Below are 20,579 nucleotides of genomic sequence, written 5' to 3' on the forward strand. Positions count from 1 at the left end.
TATCCGACGTCTTCCTCTTCAGTTATGGTCTGGGCGACCGTGAGTGGAACTCTGTTACCCACTCTGAACACGCTGTTCTCAGTGTTCATGACAGCTGCAGCTGTCTGCGGAACTAAGTTACCCGCCTGTGGACCTAAGTTACCCACTTGGCCGGCGCCTCTTCTGGGCGCGGCCACCATCAAAACATCCTCGGAGTCGTCATATACGTCGACGACTCCCAAGCATCTGCCGGATGCTTTGGTACCCTGGCAGCCCTCGCGGGCGCCCCGGGTCCTGACAGAGGTGGGAACATGACTCACCAATGCTCTGTCGGACTGCGCAGGGCGGCTGGCACCGATTGCCTTGCCTCGCCAGTCGATCCAGGGCTCGTGCTTCTCAAGCCAGGGCATGCCCAGGATCATATCATATGGATCCATATCGAGAACAGTGAGCTGTTCGAGGCTGTCAAAGTCTTCAAACTTGACAGCCAGATCCACTTGGACGTTGGGGACAGTGACGACCTTCCCGTCGGCCAGTCGCACTGACACCGTCCCGTTGCCCTTGCTTTCTCGCAAAGCTTCGGACAACTTGTTGCTGTTACGAGCAACCGTCTGGCGGCGTGCGAAATTCTTCGACGCCCCAGAGTCAATCAAGATTCTAAAGGGGTGATCGTAACCCCGTACACATCCGTGTACTACGAGCAACCCGCCGCTGCTCTTCGCCGATTCGAGAGTGCGAAGACTCTCAGGGGCTAAGTCCCCGTGGTACGCGCCACCCGCGCACCCATCACGAAGACTTAGTTCTTCCCCAGTAGGGCGCCCCGCCCCTACTGGTTCCCTGCGTTCCCCTGTCCCCGGGATCCTGGCTTCTGCCAGCGACCCTTGAGGACGGGCTTGGGGAAGGACCGTCTGCGGAGTCTTTCCGCGGGACAGTCGCGCTTGAAGTGGCCCATCTTCCCACAGCCGAAGCAGCGGATGTCACGCTGTTCGGCGGACCCGAGTTCCATGGGAACTGGTCCGTTGGGGCTTGTTCGACCGGGAGCCGACAAGGAACTCCCAGGCCACGCTGAGGCCGGCGTACGCGCCTGGCGATGGCTGTATTCTTCTTGAAGAGCTACTTGAATCGCCTCTTCAAGGGTGCTTGCCTGCACCCGGAACAGCTGAGTGCGTGCGGGGCCCACTCGAAGGCCGTCCATGAACACAGTCATCTTGATGTGTTCATTGAGTGGGTTTCCCACTAGGGACGCCGTGAGCTCCCGTATCTCTTGCACATACTCGTGCAGTTCGCGTCTTTCTTGTTTACACGCGAGGAAGCGCGAACGCTGGCGGTACTCGTAGTTCGCCGGGAGGAACGCGGCTCGGAGCTGTTCGCACAGCTGAGCCCAGGATGTGAAACATCCAGGGGATGTCGCTTCCCGAGTGTACACCCAACTCTTAGCACGACCGCTAAGGTTGGAGAGTGCAAAAGCAACACGCAGTTGCTCGGTCGAGATCAGAGCCGCGTCCATCGCGAGCTCTACTTCTCGGACCCAGAAGTGAAGGTTCTCGCCTTCCTTCCCTTCATACGGCTTTACCTTCAGCCGTATTGGCTTCGGGTGAGGCGGGTTTGCTCCCGCCGCCGGAGCCTGCAGGTTCTCCCGCACATGCGCGATGAGGCCCTGCTCGTACGCGTCGAATGCATTGACGCGCTCGAGCTGCTCAGCCGGTGTTGATACCACCAGGCTCTGCAGGGCCTCCATCCCGAAGATGCCTGCCATCTTCCGAACCGACTCGAACTGAGAGTCGTTCATATGGGAGAAGTCGTTCCTATCCATGGCAACGAACTTCGGAGGTTCAGGTAGTCTACCCGCGATGGCGTGGATTGACTACAGGTGCTACCAAGTGTGACGGGGTCACACAGCACCTTGCGCTAGAGGAAGTTATCTTCCGAGAGTATACAAACTCTCAGTGAACGGCAGTTCACAGGTCCCCTCTTTAATTAAAGAGAGGGAAGTGACCTAAATAAGGTAGATTGTAAACTGAGTATATTTATAGGTAGGTTAAGTTTGTGGTTAATACAAACTATCAGTTACCTATAGAAATGCAATGTCATTTAACCAATGGTTGGTTTTGAATGACCTTGGTACCTTGTACCAAATATTCCGGAGTATGACATGTCATACTCCTGAAGTGTGAAGTGTCACACTTCATGTAACCAGGGTACACTTAGTGCTACGTACCCCGTTACACTAATGAACACCAACAAGAACACAATGAACAATGCTGGGGTGCTGGTGGAAGCGTTCAGCGATGCAGACTACGCGTCCAACAAGAAAGACAGGAAGTCTGTAACAGGAGGAGTACTAATGGTTGCAGGAGTGATAGTAGCATGGCTGTGCAAGAAGCAAGCGTGCGTTGCACTGTCGACCATGGAGTCAGAGTTCGTGGCAGCATCACAGACAACTGCGGAGATGCTGGGCATCATGGAATGTCTCAAAGAGGTAGGACTAAAGCTAATGGAGCCGTCAGTGCTTCATGTCGACAACCAAGCTGCAATAGCTCAGTTGGAGGGAGAGGATTCGTCCGGACGTGCCAAGCACATTGACACGCGTCACAAGTTTGTGAAGGACTTCGTACAAAAGAACGTGCTACGGGTGCAGTATTGTGAGTCCGTGAAGATGCGTGCAGATATCCTGACGAAGGTTCTCCCCGCGCCACGCCTCAAGGAGCTGCGTGAACTGGTGATGTTGTCAGGATGATCGCCCGGGAAGGAGTGTCGGAACTCACAAAAGATCTACATGAGACCAAGAGACGCTGAGGAGTCACGCACGCGGATGAGATGGTGAAGATCTCGTCATTCATGAGAAGGTGAGCGTCAGCAGAGAAGGTGAACAGGATGAGCAGTTAGGAAACCTCTCGAAGGAGAGAATGCATTTTACATAACAACTAAATTCAATCAGTCTTCAATCTACCACGCCGAGCACAAGCGACCAACATGTTTGGTGGCACTGTAAGCGCGAATGATGTCCACAATTCCATCGTCGTTTTCAAAGCTATCACTTACATAGAGACAGTTGAAGCAGCATTGCTGTCGATCAATGCAATTTACTCAGTAAGACGGCTTTGTTCGAGGCACTCTATCAGGCAATGAATGTTGTCCACCCCGACTTGCTCGTCAACCGCATGATGACTCAGGTTTGCCGTCCTCCGGAATGTGCCTGTGATTGGTTGAAAAGAAGATAGAATCGCTCATTGGTCGAATTCCTCATCCCTTTGGTTGGGCGGCCTTCTCCTTCATTTCGTGGGCACAGCAGTAGTAGCTCCGTCGGTCCGTCGCTTGGTCTCTTTCTCCCCGCGTGCAGCGTCTCCTGGCCGTCGGTATTACCTCTGTATATCTGCATTTCCTGCCTATCTAAACTCCAAAAACAACAACGCTATCGAGCGGTCAGGGAACCTAAAAAGCGGCCGGAAGTCTAAAAGCCGATCGAAGACCAAGCCTGACTCGTCGACCATGAGCGATACGTGGCAGCCACAGCCTGCGCTACTTAATGAGGTGGTGGCGCTCCTACAGGCCTACATGGTGCCCAACAACCAGGTGCAGCGCGAGTCCTACCAGCGTCTGCAGCAGTTCCAGAAGAACCTTGAGTTTAATCTCTACCTGGTTCATTTGCTCTGCTCCGCACAAGCCGAGCCCAACGTGCGCCAGCTGGCCGGACTTCTGCTCAAGCGTAATATCAAGGCCCGCGACGCCAGCGCTGTGCTCACCCCCACCGAGGCCGAAATCCTCGCCGTTATCCGCGCGCAGACGTTGCGAATTCTGGCCGACCCGCTGTCTCCCATCCGCAACGCGGCCGGCTCCATCGTCACCACTTTTGTGTCCCAATACACTTTCCTAGACGAGTGGCCCGAGCTCATGCCCGCGCTACATGCGCTTCTGGAGCAGCAGGACGAGAACGCCTTGGCTGGAGCTTTCGGTGCGCTTGTCAAGATCTGCGAGGACTCGGCGGCCAAGCTCGAGAATTCGCCTAGCCGCCCACTCAACGTGCTGGTGCCCAAGCTGCTTCAGTATTTCCACCACCAGAATGCCAACTTTCGTCGTGACGCGCTGGAGTGTCTCAACAACGTGCTGATCTACATGCCCGTGGGCCTTGTGGTGCAGATGGAGAACTTCCTGGCCGGGATCTCACTGCTCACTCAGGACCCGTCCAACGACGTACGTAGGCTCGTGTGCAAGAGTATCGTCATCTTGCTGGAGGTGGGCGTGCAGTATCTCGTGCCCCACCTTGACAGCATCATCCAGTTCATCCTGCGGGCCAACCAGGACGAGGACGAGAACGTAGCCCTCGAGGCGTGCGAGTTCTGGGCATCTTTCTGCGATCTGCGTGAGTTCAACGACATTAAACCCATGTTGCAGCCGTATCTGGCCCAGATTGTGCCGCTGTTGTTTCAGCGCATGGTGTACAGTGAGGAAGACTTGGCCAACTTCGAGGCAGAGGAACAGAACCAGAATGAGAACGTGCCCGACCGACCTGAGGACATCAAGCCCATTTTTCATCGCAAGGCCGGCGGTGGCCACGAAGGAGGCGGCCTCGATGACGACGATGACGATGAGGACGACGATTATGACGATGACGATGACGACTCGATGCTGGAGTGGAACTTGCGTCGTTGCTCGGCCGCAAGTCTCGACAACCTGGCCAATGGCTACGGGAATGACATTCTTCCGACACTGTTGCCTCTACTGCAGGAGCGTTTGGCACAGGAGCAGCCATGGCCACTTGTGGAGAGCGGCATCTTGGCGCTTGGAGCTATCGCCGATGGTTGCTACAACGGTATCACTCCTCACCTGCCACAATTATACCCGTTCCTACTGCAGAAACTAGAGGACCCCGCCCCGCTTATCCGTAGTATCACGTGCTGGACGCTGAGTCGCTACGCTACGTGGGTCGTTGAACAGGGCAACCACGAAATGCTGTTTAAGCCTCTTGTGGAGGGTATGTTGAAGCGCATTCTCGACCCACACAAGAAGGTGCAGGAGGCAGCATGCTCTGCGTTCTGCACGCTAGAAGAGGAAGCTCGCGAGGAGCTGGTGCCGTACCTGACGCCTATTCTACAGAACCTCATGTTTGCTTTCGGCAAGTACCAGGCTAAAAACCTGCTGATCTTGTACGACGCCATCGGAACGCTTGCAGACTCGATCGGTGAACATCTGAACCACTTGGAGCTGATCAAGATCCTCATGCCTCCGCTTATTGCCAAGTGGAACGCCCTGGAAGACCGCAGTCGCGAGATCCTCCCGCTGTTTGAGTGCTTGGCGCCCGTGGCTCAGGCACTGGGCAACGGCTTCCAGGAGTTCGCCATGAACGTGTACGTTCGTTGTCAGCGTATCGTGGAGAATGAGCTGTTAGCCGACGCCATGTCGGAGCAAAGTCCCAACGAGTTCGACGAGGGCGACCCGGAGCTCATTGTGTGCGCTCTGGATCTGATCTCGGGCATGATCGAAGGTCTGCAGAACAACAGCGAGGCGCTGTTGAATGGCTCCAATATCCTGAATGTGCTTATGAGCTGCGTGCGTCACGACGTGATGGACGTGCGACAAAGTGCCATGGGCGTAGTGGGCGACCTGGCCAAGCACGCGCCGAACATTCTCCGTCCCAGTCTTGGAGATCTGCTGCCGGTGTTGATCGAGAACATCGATCCGGACCTTGCTACTGTATGCAACAACGCCAGCTGGTCGGTGGGCGAGATCGCTATTCGCATCGGAGCCGAGATGGAGCCGTACGTCGAGAACTGCTTGGGCCGCTTGATCAGCATGATCAACCGCCCCAAGCTGCCTCGTAACTTGGTGGAGAACTGCGCGATCACGATCGGCCGACTCGGATACGTGTGCCCGAACGTGGTGGCGCCCCACTTGCATGAGTTCGCGAAGCGCTGGTGCCGCGCTCTCGCTCACGTCCGCGCACCAGAGGAGAAGGAGCACTGCTTCTTAGGCCTGTGCTACATGGTCAAGGCGAACCCGAACGGCATCGTCGCTGACTTTATGTTCATGTGTGGTGCCATCGCTTCTCTTGAAGGTCAGCAGATCCAGAACGCGGAACTGAAGGATATGTTGTACCAGATCGTGCACGGCTTCAAGTCGAGTCTGGGCGAGAACTGGGCCGCGTACTTTGCGAGCTTCCCGGAGCCTTTACGACAGTTCCTAACCACTCGCTTCAACTTGTAGAAAGCGAGCAACTGTGGAGGGGGCACCAAAATGACGAAGTAGATGGGGGAAGATGACCACAAAACGTAGGCTACGAAGCAGAAGCAGCTAGCGCCAAAGGTAGAAATTAGGAGTCGGTCACGGTAGGAGTAGTAGTAGGCAGTAGTTAGTAGTTAGTCGAGCGAGTAGGACCGGTAGAGAGTACTTCTTGAAGTAGTAGATAACCGATCGACCCCCTTGCGAGAAGGTTGTAGGTAGCAATGGAAGTACATTCACGTGCAAACCCCGAAAGTTCAAAGTGTCGCCCCATTAACAACGCTACAGTGTTTATCTCGCACGCACCTGCTTGTTTACTCGCTCTTCTCTCAGGCGGCAGAAGCATCAGGCATCTCGATGTCTTCTCGTTTCTCTGCGTTACCTTTGGATCCTTTATCATGTGATTTCTTTGATCGTGGCGTTTTCCTTCTGGGTGTGTCGTCGAGCTTGAAATCACCTGCGAGAAATTCGTTCCATATCCGCGGAGTTGAGGAGCGTCGAAGGGTTTCGCTTTTGTTCACCGCAGGTGTCGGTCCAGTGTCTATTTCGTTCATCTTAACGTCATCTGAGCTCGACAGCTTTTTGCCTTGCTGGCCACGAGCTGCCGATTTTTTGTTGCCAGGACTGAAGAAACCAGGAGATCCTGTTGGCAGCAGTGTCGGCGAGAACAAAGGGGACGGTAAGTTTGTTAATCCCGGGAACGGTAATTGTAGCGCCGGGAGTGATGACTTTTCTTCGCTTTCAGCTTCTCTCGCCAGATAGTCGAGAAATGTCGGACTAAGCATAGTGATCCCGCTCGCGGAACCTCTTCTGCTACGCGTGCTACTCTCTGATGCCCCATCTAATCATGCGAATCACACGTAAGATTCTAGCACGTACAGATTCATGTTTCAGCTTCAAAACCTCACCTTTGCCTACACTTCTAGGCGGGACCTCAATCGGTGGGGGTGGAACTGCACGCTGGCTGAGCGTGGACGCTAAACCATGAGGCCGCACAGCTGTTTGGCCTCTAGGAACATTGTTTAGCTTGGGGTTTTCAGATGCCGGAACCTCCCCAGACTCGATGGAGGCGATTTCTCCTACCATTTCTTCGTAGCGACTACGAACGTCGTTAGCAGTCTTGCCCGGTATGGCCGCTGCAATTCGAGCCCAAGGGTATGACTTACTTCCGGCCCAACCTGCTAGTACTGTCTCGAAAGCTTTTTCTTCATGGAATGTCCAGGGCTTAGATCTCCGCCCATTCCGATGTGAAGCAGCGATACCTGCGTGGTGTTGGTACTGCAGTTGCTGGTTGTGGTATTGTTGAACACTCATGGACTGAGCGCACTCTAATGCGGCGGCACTCAAAGCGCTAGTACCCCCGGTTGGGACTGGAACAGGCCTCTTACTGACTCTCAATTTCTGAGGACCAACACCTCTGGATACCTGGTAGTTCTGGTAGTTCTGTCGGTTTGGGTCATTCTGACTGCCTGCACTGAATAGGTAGCGACCTGCATTCGTCGCTTCGGGAGAAGAGGGTAATGACTGAATTAGTCGCTGGAGATATTGTCGCCCGTGTAAATGCACTTCCTCAATAGTACGTGAACCCACGAAAGCAGTGATGAGTCTCCACTCGTCTCCTGTCCGTCTCGAGCCATAGAGTTCCAACGCCTGCATGAATCGCCCGTGCTCGTCTCGACGCCACTCCGGTCTACTGTTGCTAGCGACCGTCGAGAGGTCGTTGTTCCCATGGGGAAATCCGCTATGATTGCGACCTAGTTCTGTACCGCTGTCGGTTCCTGGCTGTCTATCTTGTTGCATACCAGCTGAAGTGGGAAGCCGGCCAGGATTCATCCTGCAGTCACGGGCTGGGATTCGCTCGGTTGCGTGGCGTGTACGTGAGTGGCAATCTCCAAGCCGAGACAATGACCACCAGCTGAATCGGAAAACTGGAAAGGCCCTTCAAACTGACCGGACGCAGTGCAAGATACGGTAATGGTCGGCCAGCCTGGAAGGACGACGGAAGAGGTCGAGACTCCTGCGACCGAAGAGATATGGCAAAGAAAGCTGGACGAGCTCTGCTTTGCAATGGCGAAAGCCTCGCCTTACGATTGGTGTGAGCTGTCGACAGCGTCAAATGAAGCGCAGTACAGTACAGAGTCTGTCCTGATCGCTAATATGAAGCAAGTAGACCTAGCACACGTCACATATCTCGGATCGCGTCGTTTCGGGATCACAATGTAGCCAACTGTTAGCCATGATTTGTAGCCATCCCCCACTTCAGCTTGGCTTTGCCACTGTGCGCAGCCGTCCTTGCCTAATGCTGTAAGTGTAAGTTGGATTCTAAGAACGTACATACGGTACATGTAATTACAAAGGAATAACAATATGCAATACAGTGCACCTCCAATTCGGCACCGGTATCAGTCGATACCCTGCCAGATTTTATGATTATGCGAATCGGATGCGCAATTATTAATACCTTTGCCCACCACCACCCTAGCAATTAACCTCAACGGTTTTCCCCTCCTCGCCGAGGGATGACACGCCGCATCGATCTGATTTTAAATTTTGGATCGGACGTCTTCATACAAACACATACTTTGATTTTTACCGCCAAAGACAATGGGACATCGCCCTTCCTCCTACATGTCCCTAACTCTAGCACAAAAGCAGTCTTTGTGCGAGAAGCACAAGTCTGCATGCTCTCACTCGGAGCTTGCTCGTTGGGCAACGGAGCGCTTTAAGACCCCCCAAGCAGAGAAGCGCACTACCATCCAGAGTATTCTTAAGCGGTCGGCGGACGTTGTTTGCCGCCTTGCCGGACGCCTATCGCGACCGGAAGCGCTGTTGCTCGCCCGCGATTCGCGCGTCTGACGTTAAGATTACGCAGAAGATTGGCGTAAATGTTGTACTGAATTAACAAATGAAATATCAGTGCCCTGGATTTGCGTTTGTTTTTTTGCTTTACGTTGTGCACTTATGCCCTGCCACTGTTGATATGGTCCGCCCTGCCGAATTGGAGGTGCACAACTATACATGAACATGTAGTGCATGCGACAGATCGCTCGATCGTAAATTATATGTAGCCAAGTCGGCTAACCAGCTATGTAGCCATTTCGCCTGATCCAGTTCCCGAGTCGAATCGTGCCAGTAGTTGCTGTGCTGCCTCCTTCAGCACCAACACGCACGGAATACGCGCTCGTTCCCACAAAATATGCTTCTCTCGAGCTGCAAACCCTTCACCGCGTCTCTTATCGGATCCAGGCACACAACTCTGGTCAAATCCACCCGCACAATATCCGTTTGCATCGGCAAGAACGAGTCCCAAAGCACCCGCTCGCTGTGCATGGTGTACCTTGAACACAAACGGCACTCCTCCTCGCACTGCCAGCAAGATTCGATCACGAACGGCATGAGAATTCCTCAACGGCTGAGAAGCATCGGGTGGATCAGCCAGAATCAACTCCGCTGACACGTCAAACATCCGCGGACTGTAGTGCCCCGTCCACGCTTCAAAGGTGTGCTCCACTGCCACGACCCCTTCGCTGTTGTTACTGGACAATATTTGCACTTGTTCTCTTGAATCGGAGAGCACCACATGTGTCAAAGTTTCGTCTTCAGCTTGCACTCCTGAGGCTCGAAGGATGCGATGCGGATCTTGGGCTATTAGTGCAGACAGTTCACTTTGCGAGAGGATATTGACGCCACTTACAGCCGTGTAGCCAGAATCTCCCACGCCTTTTAGCGTCGGAATAGCGAGGACTTGAGCTTTGTCTCTATTCTCTGTGGATGTGTGTCGGCGATGTGGACGAGAAATCTCTGCGCGACTACTGCGATGACTCCAATGGCCAGCGCCCAGCACATTCATCGCAGCAACACGAAATGTGTAAGCAGCTCCGGGGAATAGACCACAGACTCTTGTCGATAGCCACGTAGCACCAGAATTCAACCTCTCTCGAGCAACTTGGTTGGAACCAGCACTGGCATTCAGTGCGATGACCTTCTCATGCTCACGAACTAGCGCTCCATTGTCTGCACCTCTGCCAGTATTGAGGTCTCCTTCCTCTCCTCTTTCTGGTAAGTTCTCTGTCGATATGAGATACAGTTCAATCCTCTTGCCCCCGTCGTCCTCAGCGTCAAGCCACTGTAAATTCACACACGTCTCTTCTATACCGACAACCCCCGGAACGCCGCGAATGTGAGAAGGAGGACCACATGGACTAGTGAGAACGCGACGAGAAGCTCCACTCGTAGCACCTTGAGCTTCCCCCACAACAAGACGCACTGAAAACGAGTACGCAGTCTCAGCTTGCAGTCCAGTGATCACCGCTTCAAGGTCACGTCCATCGAAATCGTCCCCAAATAGAGTCGAAGGTATTCGACTTCGCGATAGCTGATCGTGGGTCACATTTACAGCCTCTTCCTTCACTTGTCCAGCTTGATCCTCGCGCTTCCAGCTCACCTCGTATCCGTAGCTGGTAAGATCGTGCTTCAGTGGCTGATAGAGCTCCTGCCAGCGCAACGTGGCCGTCGTGCGAGTCGTATTAACGACAATAGGTGGCCACGCCACGGGCAACGTGAGAGACGCGATGTATCGTTCCCATCGCTTATCATCTTGCCAATGTTTAAGCCTTTCACGACGCGACAGTTGCTCATCTTCTCCTTCGTGCTCGTCTCCATTGGCTCTATGTCTCCGGTTTTTCTTGGTCAGGTACGCAGGGTCACGTGGCCACTTTACGAACGTACTCCAGGTCGCATCATTGGCTGTTGGGCGGCGTGAAAAGGAGGGGTCGAAGCCTGGAGTTTGGAGAGCATGAAGCAAGGCATAGACTCCCTCATCCTTGCTCTCACTTGTCATGAGCAGAGCATCTAGACCAGTAGACTGCTTCACTTCCTTAATATTGGCAGCATCACAATAGCAGAAACGGAGTAGTCTTGTTCCTCTCGAAGTCGATGATGAAGTCACTGAGCGCATTGTCGAGACGACGCCGCCTGGGGCAAAGAGAACATCTCCATACTTCAGTTCAACTGCGTTGTACAGCTCCGGCACTCGCCGGAAATAATCCGTGTCTAACACCGTCGTCTCTACTGAACCTGTCGCCACATTAGCGTCAGCTCCAACCGCAACTTCCCGTAACGTGTATTGCATTGTAGAGGGATGCGTGATCGGCTCGAACTTGCGGTCAAATATCGATATGCGTGTGGCATCACCGTGTCTGAGTGAGATCGCCAGCAAGTGCAGTCCATACGGACACGCCACGATCTCCCGTGCACTTGGAGCTGCTTCCACCTCTGTAGCGCTGACAGGAGTAAGATCTATTACGGCAGGCAAGAACGCTTCGTATCGAGATGCATTCGTGCGTTGCACGTAGTCGTGTGTCATGTAAATCGGCACACGGAAAGTGGCGTCCAAACTCGCAGCACACGCCTCGTGCCCCACACGCATCGGCCTCACCTTAAATCCATTTCGTTCTTCAGCCTCCTGTCCAAAGCAGACGTTTAGAAACTCCTCCATCGTGCTCTGACTAGTGGCATCTTCTGCATCGCTGATGGTGTGCAGTCCCAGCAGTTGCGCCACCGGGTCCTTCTCGTTCTCCTTCAGCTGCAGCACCACCGGACGAGTCTTCGCCGCATACAACTCGAAAAATTCCTGGAAACTCACGTCGTCTACAGACCTCGTCTCTATCTGCTGCTTGGAACTCTTTCTCTGCTCGTATAAGAATAGCGCCTCTCGCATCTCTCGGGCGTGCAGCCTTTGCTGTCGCACGTAGCGCAGGCGGTTGCAGTAGGCCACGTCGTCTACGTCCAGCGTTTCAGAGGATTCCGCATCTGCATTGCTTGCAGTCTCATACATGATGGAGGCCACGCCAAGCTCTCGGCAGAAGACGAAATCTCGCTGCAGTCGCGCGTCCAATTCCTCATCGTCCAGCGGCTTCGTTAGCAGCTCCTGCAGCGGCATCTCGAGCTGATCGTCGCGCTGAAGCTGATGGTTGGCCAAAACAGCATATTGGTCCTTCGCTTCGTCACCTGAGCCCCGGGCCCCACGCGCCAAGAGCAGTGCAGACAGCAGCAGTCCGAGCATCACCGCGCGCTTCAAAGGACGTATGCAACCATCGAAGATACGCGCGAAACCTCTCTATGCCGATATCGTTTTTGAAGAGCAAAGTATTTTTGTGGTAGTAGCCTCGCTCCGCAGATGGCTGCAAAGGTAGTCCAACATGACATGTTGGACCCATCTGCGGACCGCAAAAAACAATTTGCTCTTGCCCCTACGAATCGTAGGGGCCCCCACATCGTAGTACGATGTGGGGGCAAGAGCAAATTGTTTTTTACTTCGTAGATATTACTTCGTAGATATAATACAGTAGATGTACAAGTATTAATAAATGTCCTGGCACAGCCATGAGCATAGGGCATTTCGGTGGTCTCGCTTCTCGGACACCAAGAGCTGCAACTTATAGAAAACACTGTGGGTATTGGCAGGTGGATGTAGGCTTGTGTGACACAAGTTGTGTGACGCACCGCTTCCAGTGGCCAAATGGTGGTGGCTTCGCCACCTCAATTCTCGCGCATACGACGTTCAAATGGACGCTGCGATCGCCGTCTGCTTCTTCGTGCTCTTTTGAAATGTCTCCACGACGCATGGCTGCAACTTGCGACTCCCACCAATGCGTTCTATTACCACTGGTACATGTACATGTACTTCATATTTACAAGAATATTTACCGGTACCCACCCCACGCTCGGCTCTGTGCGGTAAATGTACCGGTATGCTAATATCGCCCACGTGCACCGGTGCTGCAGGTCACGGCACTGGCACTGTATGTAGGATATTCTCGGCGACATGTTTGTGGACGATGAAAATCAAGCCGCGGGCAAGCCGCAATGCTCGCTATTAATAAATCAGATTCAGCACTATAATTTGCTGATACATGCACTGTACATGTACATGTACTTCATATTTACAAGAATATTTACCGGTACCCACCCCACGCTCGGCTCTGTGCGGTAAATGTACCGGTATGCTAATATCGCCCACGTGCACCCGAGATTGGGTGCTGCAGGTCACGGCACTGGCACTGTATGTAGGATATTCTCGGCGACATGTTTGTGGACGATGAAAATCAAGCCGCGGGCAAGCCGCAATGCTCGCTATTAATAAATCAGATTCAGCACTATAATTTGCTGATACATGCACTGTACTGTCCAATTTGAACTACATGTGCATGTTTTAGTGAGTCACTACAGGATTTTGGCTCAATAAGAGAGTCCTGAAATGAATGTAATTCCCAAGGTATTTTCGTAATAGAGGTTGTAAACTAAGCACTGCTGTGAAGATACAGTGCCAAACGGAATTATTTATTATAGCTTCCTTATTTGAGGCAAAATACTGTAATACCATTGGCACACAGAAATGAACTTACCGGCTGCTGAAACTTCAGTACATCCTGAATTTGCACATCTTAAAGAAAACACATTTCCGTCACCGAACACCTTTCAGGCCAAAATTGCACTGGAGTTCATTTCGCTATTAATTAGCTCACACAGAGGCGTTTTACTATTTTACACAAAAAATCGAGTTGGATGGGCTTGCAGCTCATGTGCGTAGCCGGCGGGGCGCTGGCGCTACTGCTGATACTGCTGACGGCCGCTACTGTGCGCCTCGCTGTAATGCTGGTGCAGCTCGTGACACCGCGTTATACACTGGCGATCTGTGCCGTGGCGCTCGCCTGCTGGTTCGTGGACTCGCGACGACGACGCTACGCCAGGGGCTTCTACTCGTGCTCCCGCGTGCCCCAAATTGAGCAGACGCAGGAACACACACAGCCAGATGAGGAAGAAGAAGATGGTGAAGAAGACGAAAAACGATATAAGCAGGAAGACCAGTCGCCCGTGACCGCAGTGGTGGCACCTATGGCGCGTGAAACGCTAGAGTCGCTACAGGTTGAGCTCAGGAAGGTGGCGACGGCACCACCGTCCGAGACTGAGTCGGAGGACGACGACAGTGAGGTCGGAGGATCTAGCAGAGCTACTAAGATGTCGGCTTGCTCCTCTTCCAGACATAGTATGAGCCTCGTGGACGTGCGCACTCGCAGCAACACCACAGACCGAGAGCTCCAACGGAGACACGCCACGCGCCCCCGGTCCACATCGTCGGCTAGCGACAGTAGATGCAGTAAAATGACATCTAGAGGAACAGTATCGCGCAGCATGAACGCAGATGTAAAGGAGAGGAAACACAGAGTGCCGAGGCGGCGCGCTGACACGGGTATGACGGGCAGTACCAAGCACAACGAGCGCTCGCGTCGCGCGACGTTCACATCTAAGCAGGACGCGCACGGCACCTCGAGCAGATCCGGCTCCGACATGCTGGAGGACGCGCTGCGCTCGGACGGATATTGGATTGGAGATTTCCGTGTGCAACGTCGGCTGGTGTCGCGCCGCAGTCACGCCAACAGCCCCAAGGCCAATTGAGTTGCTGAAAAGAAGTTGCTAAGTTATTGTGCATTTTAATTAACAAGAAGAGACATCGTCTTGCTTTTACGCCACACGCTTTAACGTCATCGTGTAATGCTTCTTCACTACTACGTAGTATTTTGCTGCTTTACCTCATGGGCGACACCTTGCCGCAGGTCTCGCTGCTACGGGCCTCTGCTTCCATCGCCTCCATAAAAGCTTGTTGCCGTCGGCGCCGTGGCATCGACGACCGCACTGGCTCCATCAATGAGAAGCGCATCCTAGCAGAGGTAGAGTTGCCGTGGGACGATGACGTGCATTCATCCTGCTGGCCACCATCCTCCATCTTAGCTTGCTGCTCGCTGATTTCTTTCTCGGACTCGTTCGCAAACAGCGAGTCGAGAAACAGAGTATTTCCGTTGCTCGGTTTATCTTCACTGCTCTTCTCTTCCTCGATTTTCTCCTCCGCTTGTGGGGATAGAAAAGTGATGGGCGAAAGTCCAAAGGACAGCCGCAGCTTTGAGCTCTGCTTGGGCGTCGTGCTTCGTGGCGAGCGCACGAACGGGGTCCTTGCATCGAAATGCAGCGTGGACGGCGTTGCACAACGCTGTTGCCTGTTGTCGAGTATACCAATGGGCGACGCTGACCACTGAGGGGGTCTCATCGCTGGGGACTTCCACTCGCAAATTGAATTCTCGGTGGTACCGAGTTGGTTCCATTTGGACGGTCGGGGTGGAGTAGATCGAGATGGCGTTGTCGAGCTTTGGTTTGGTAATCGCCGATGCTTCGCCATCGGATGAGGCAAATTAATCATGTTACCCCGTCGCTTTCGCGGTGTTCCTTCACATCGTGGCATGGTCTCGTTGCAGCGTCGATTCAGCTTAATTAACGGGGTTGGCTGTAGCGGCGTCCGCAGCACCTCGTACTGCTTCTCGTCCTCGAAAAATCCGATAGTTCCGTGCGGTGTCCCCAACGTGCTGGCACCAAATTTCTGCTGCGGTAGCGGTGAGAAAATGACGGGCTTTAGCTCAGCGAGAGTGTCAATGCTCCAGTCCAGTGCTGAACCTGTGCATCCAAACTCCTCTGGTGACTGCGCATCAGCCAGTGCCGTCATGAAAGAAGGGAAGGGGTCTCGGTCATGAGCATCGAATGGATTGCTGTTAATGCAGTTAGTGGCCATTCTTGTCCGGGCATCGAACTCGTTGCTCGTCTTTTTGAACATTATTTAATAATTATTGTCGGCGAATCCAGTTGTTTGGGGGTGATTCACATACGGTACCGGTAATATTAGCAGCCGAGCTAATGTAATGTACCCAAAATCTGATCATGAGATACAGAGGGTACATTGTGCGTTCTACTCCAAATTGGATTGGGGGATTGGTAAATCGCGCCAACCCAATCTCCCCCCAGCCTATCGTATTGCATAGATTATTCACATTCAAGAGGTTTCCGTCTGCAGCAAACGGCAACATCCTAGCTAGTATTAATATTGAGCCTCGATGCCCCGGACTCTGCGATGCTCTCCACTACAGACAGCAACTTCTGCTTTTATGCATAACGCTGGCGGTCGTATTCGGATACCCCACGCTCTGCACGTGTGTTGCCATATCCTGAACGTATTCGTACACCTACACAAGCAACTCCACTCCAGTCAGGGGTTTCTCGTCGTCGGGCTTCACTACACTATACGCCGGAAGTTCCCCCCACGACACAAGCTGCAGCCCGGCACTTGACGCCACCTCCTGCTCCACCTTCGGCTCCGGCTCCAGCGCCGGCTGGACACTCGTGTGGTGTTGGAATTCCCACGTGAACTCTAGCTATAAATGTAGTTAGGATGTTCCCACAACAATACGTCTACTAGGATAGTAAACGATCGTTCGGGCGGACCTGAAGACCCCAGTTCTGCCCTTGCACCGGGATAAACTGGACCTTGTAAACTACTTATATAGGCCAACCAGTAAAACACGCTACTAGCACGAGCAAAGCTAGCAGGTGTTTTGAATCCTCGTGGTCCCAACAGCGGAAGGGTACCAGGCACGGGTAAGCCTTTTACGAGATCACCGAGTGTTCAACACTCGGTTGGAAGAATAAAAGGGAGGCAATTCAAGCACTCCCAGTCGTGCAAATAGGCAACAATAAGCCGTCACGTAAAACCTCCCGATAATAATCGGCCAATACACAAAGTCTCTTGGCCTTGCCGGATGAACCCTCGCTACAGAGCTTCGAGTTCACCGACAGGCATAACACACTCAAACAAGCTTGACCTGACGCTTACCTTGAAGCCGGACGTCGCTCTGTGTGCTTGAGTGGAAATTCTGTTCTGTATTTAAGCTTACCCTTTCGGGTCTAGTCCTAATAAGAAGTCCTAATCAAATATACAAATATCAAGTGAACAATGATCCGTTATGGATCTTCTTGCATGCCAAGCGTCGTCTGCACTGTCGCATGAGCATTTTTAACGGTCCGCGCCCTGTCCCAGACGGTTAACGTGCCTTCCAAAGGTCGCTGAGTATTCCGCGAACTCATCCCAACCGCCACTGAGGGTTCGTACCGTAGATGGTCCGCTGAATGCGAATCCGGCCAGTCCATTATTAATAATAAGGACACCCTGGATTCAGTGACATAGGGCCGTATCCGATACTTGTTGAAAACTCGGAGGTGACGCCGTCGAGTCCCTTGCACCTTGGCGTCTCCGTACATCACCCGACCGAGGGTTCGTCGCTTGAACAACTTGGGCGGTGTCACGTCTTTGTCGACGGGTGATAATCCGCAACCACGGAGAAATCACTACACCACAACTGCCCCTGTCGCAATGGAAGCCACGGTACTGGTGCCCGTTGTGACATTTCTTCATTCTTCAATTCACCATCTCGCCACCGTATGTCCAAGCGTCTGAATCGAGCCGTGTCCGACGCGTTTCAGCGTCTCAATCCTCGTAGACGTCGCGAGCGTGAGCAGCTGGGAGGTACGTAAGCCCATCCTTCTCTTGAATCATCGGGTACCTTGCTCATCACCTCGCATTACTCGACTTGTTTCTCAGGAGGGCAAGGCCGAGGTTTCGAACGTCCCTCAGTCTGCTACACTTCCTTCCGACAGCTCCTGCAGCACTCCCGTCGGTCGCTGAATCCGCGGAGATGGATCCTGCTGCTCCTCCTGCAACTGCTGGTAGTACACCACCACTCACCGAAGATTCGCTGCGCGCCATGCTGGCTGAAAGTACGGAGGCATCGGGCGATCACATGATGACCTCGATAATTACGTACTTGACTGCAATGACTCGTCACCAAGTGCAGCTCAGCGTTGCGCCTCCTCTCCACGGCGATGTACACACTCAACGTCGCCTCGAGACTGCTGTTGATTTCGATGATGTCCTCGCTGCGGTACAGCCTGTTCCTGACGCGCTGTCGGCATTACCCGAACGAGTTGCTGACTTGGAGCGTCAGTTGCGGTTTGCTCAGTCCGAGGCTGCTGCCGCCGCACGCTCGGTGGCACCCGAAATCATGGCTCGTGAGAACGCGGAGGCGTTCCTCAAGGCTGCCAACGCTGAGATTGAAACTCTTCACCACAATGTCAAGATCCTCCGCGAGTCGAACGCCAAGAACGACGCCATGCTCGCCACTGTTCAGGCCACTATGGAGCGACACGCAGAGAACTTGAATCGTCTGCACTGCGAGGTCCAAGCTCGGGACGTTTTCATCAGCACTTTGCAAAAGAAGCTGGCTCGCGAACGCGAGGTGTACAAGTCTTCTATTGGAGCGAATACCGAGCATGTAACGGGGTTACATGGTGTGGAGCACACAGGGGTACGAAGTACCCGGAGAGTTAACAAACTCTCAGTACATAAGTTGGAGAGTTAACAAGGTCTCTCAGTACGTTGGCTGAAAGCCACACGTTATGCATTTGATTAGGTTTAACTATGCTAGATAGTTAAAGAGATACATTTACCCCTAGGCGGCTTGGCCGCAATAATAGTAAATAAAAGACTTCTGGTTTTGAAGCATAAAAGTAAGGTGTTAACTTTGAGCCCTGGTCTTGGGCTGTAAGTGTCCTTTGGATAAGGAACTTAGTATTTGTGACTCTTTGAGTCGAACGTCTTCCTCTGACGCTAAAGCTACGGCAGCCCCGCTGCACTTGGTAGCACTTGTAGTCAATCCCGCTCCTGAGTCGATTGACTATATCCTCTGCGAGGATGGAACACCTCGTGTTCGCGAATTTGCCCCCGGCGCAGCAGGACGCGCTTACTAAGCTTATGTCCTTGCTTGGCCCGGAGGACGTCGCTTCATCTTGCATCGCAAGGTCCAGAGGCGGTCACTGCCAGGCTGGAATCGTTCTCCCGCTACGAGAACGCGCTCTTGGAGCATGTCCAAGAGAAGATGAGCGCCGCAACGGCGGCGGCGTCGATGACGCGTGAAGAGTCTATGAGACTGAAACCGCTCATGGTGAGCGTAAAAACCTTCGAGGGGAAGGATGGAGAGAATCTCCTTCTCTGGACCCGTGAGGTCGAGATGGCCATGGGATCGGCCCTGCTCCAGTCTGAGCATCAGCGCGTGGCGCTGGCTATCTCCAGGCTTGGAGGTCGCGCTCGCGAATGGGCACTAACGTGCGGCACGTCTGTTGACGCTGCATTTCCCACTTGGGATCAGCTGAAGCAACAGCTTTCGCGCGTGTTCGCGCCGCCTAATCAGGCGTATTGTATCCGGTCAAAGTTCCTTGCTACCCGCCAGGGTAAGAAGGATTTATTGGACTATGTCCAAAAGTTGAGAACTCTTATCGCCGGAATGGCGGCGGACCCTCTTCCGGAACTGGTCAGCGTGACCGTGTTCATGGAGGGACTTCGTGTGAGCGCAGCTCGAACGGAAGTGCTCCGTGTACACCCTAACTCTTTTGAAGAGGCGGTGGATGTGGCATTGAATGCCGAGCACAACTTCAGGTCGGCGCGACCTGGTTGGAGCGCTGGTAGCGCAAGCTCTTCGAGCGGTCCAGAGCCGATGGACCTCAGCTATGCTGAAGATGAAGAAGCGGAGCTTCTTGCTGCGGAGCAGCGCGCCGGCATCCGCCGATGCTTTGTGTGCAATAGCACTAAGCACTTGAGGGCCTATTGCCCTCTGCGCAAGAAGCGCGAGGCTCCGGCGAGCCAACCCTCCGGGTCATCGCCGGGAAACGGCAACTCCCAGTAGGCGCGGGGCGGCCTACTGGGGAAGAACTGAGTTCTGTTGTGCCTCGAAGAGGTAGAGGACAACGGGGCTCAGCCCCGAAGAGAGCTGAGCTCTCTTACGAGAAGAGTGTGTGCAAGCCGGGCTTGCTGGTCGTTCAAGCGAACGTGAAGGGCTTTGCAAAGCCATGGAGAGTCTTGATTGACTCGGGAGCCTCGGGCAACTACGCCCGTCGCTCCACCCTGGAAGGGAGTCAGCTGTATGCTGAGGCACTGGAAGTGCCAACGAGAGATACGATCTCTGTCCGTCTCGCGACGGGGACACTGGTAACTGTGTCGAAGGTCTCTGTCGACCTTGGAGTGAAGTTTGAGAACTTCGATAGCGTGGAACGCTGTTTGGTCTTAGACCTGGATGCGAGGTATGACCTCATCCTTGGCATGGCATGGCTGGAACGTCATGAGCCATGGATCGACTGGAAGTCGAAAACGCTGGGTGCGTCGCACCCTGCTCCTAGTGGAGCTTTGGTGAGTCATGAACCCACCTCTGCTAGGAAGCAGAAGCGCTTTTGGCGCGAGCACGAGGCCGAGGCGGCCGTAGTGCTGGACATTGGTATGTCCGAAATTGTTAGCAACGAGGTTGCTGTTTGCCCTGAGGGCGTACGTGGTGCGGCACGTTATCCGCGGAGCGGTGCAGGTCAGGTCAATGACCAACTGCTGGGTCCTGGTGAGGACGAGCGCGGAGTGGCGCGTAATCCACTGAGTGGTATGAATCTGGTCGATGACCTACCGCTGC

General features: G+C 53.7%; 4 protein-coding genes across 4 annotated transcripts; 2 read left to right on the forward strand and 2 right to left on the reverse strand.

Annotated features, from left to right (window-relative positions):
• Positions 1–3,341: 3,341 nt before the first annotated feature.
• Positions 3,342–6,442, forward strand: PITG_21176 (transportin-like protein; the record flags this gene model as incomplete). The annotated part of the gene is made up of 1 exon (XM_002895222.1): positions 3,342–6,442. One exon carries the CDS (start codon positions 3,469–3,471, stop codon positions 6,178–6,180), a length of 2,712 nt encoding a protein of 903 aa, XP_002895268.1.
• An 82-nt stretch (positions 6,443–6,524) lies between these two features.
• Positions 6,525–7,851, reverse strand: PITG_21177 (uncharacterized protein; the record flags this gene model as incomplete). The annotated part of the gene is made up of 3 exons (XM_002895223.1): positions 6,525–7,024; positions 7,104–7,155; positions 7,213–7,851. 3 exons carry the CDS (start codon positions 7,849–7,851, stop codon positions 6,525–6,527), a joined length of 1,191 nt encoding a protein of 396 aa, XP_002895269.1.
• Positions 7,852–9,280: 1,429 nt separating this feature from the next.
• On the reverse strand, positions 9,281–12,031 carry PITG_21178 (uncharacterized protein; the record flags this gene model as incomplete). The annotated part of the gene is made up of 2 exons (XM_002895224.1): positions 9,281–9,951; positions 10,006–12,031. 2 exons carry the CDS (start codon positions 12,029–12,031, stop codon positions 9,281–9,283), a joined length of 2,697 nt encoding a protein of 898 aa, XP_002895270.1.
• A 1,745-nt stretch (positions 12,032–13,776) lies between these two features.
• On the forward strand, positions 13,777–14,652 carry PITG_21179 (uncharacterized protein; the record flags this gene model as incomplete). Its single annotated transcript, XM_002895225.1, has 3 exons — positions 13,777–13,968; positions 14,137–14,330; positions 14,412–14,652. 3 exons carry the CDS (start codon positions 13,777–13,779, stop codon positions 14,650–14,652), a joined length of 627 nt encoding a protein of 208 aa, XP_002895271.1.
• Positions 14,653–20,579: the final 5,927 nt, after the last annotated feature.

Source organism: Phytophthora infestans, genomic scaffold, assembly GCF_000142945.1.
Source record: "Phytophthora infestans T30-4 supercont1.221 genomic scaffold, whole genome shotgun sequence".
In the NCBI taxonomy this organism is placed as follows: Eukaryota; Oomycota; class Peronosporomycetes; order Peronosporales; family Peronosporaceae; genus Phytophthora; species Phytophthora infestans.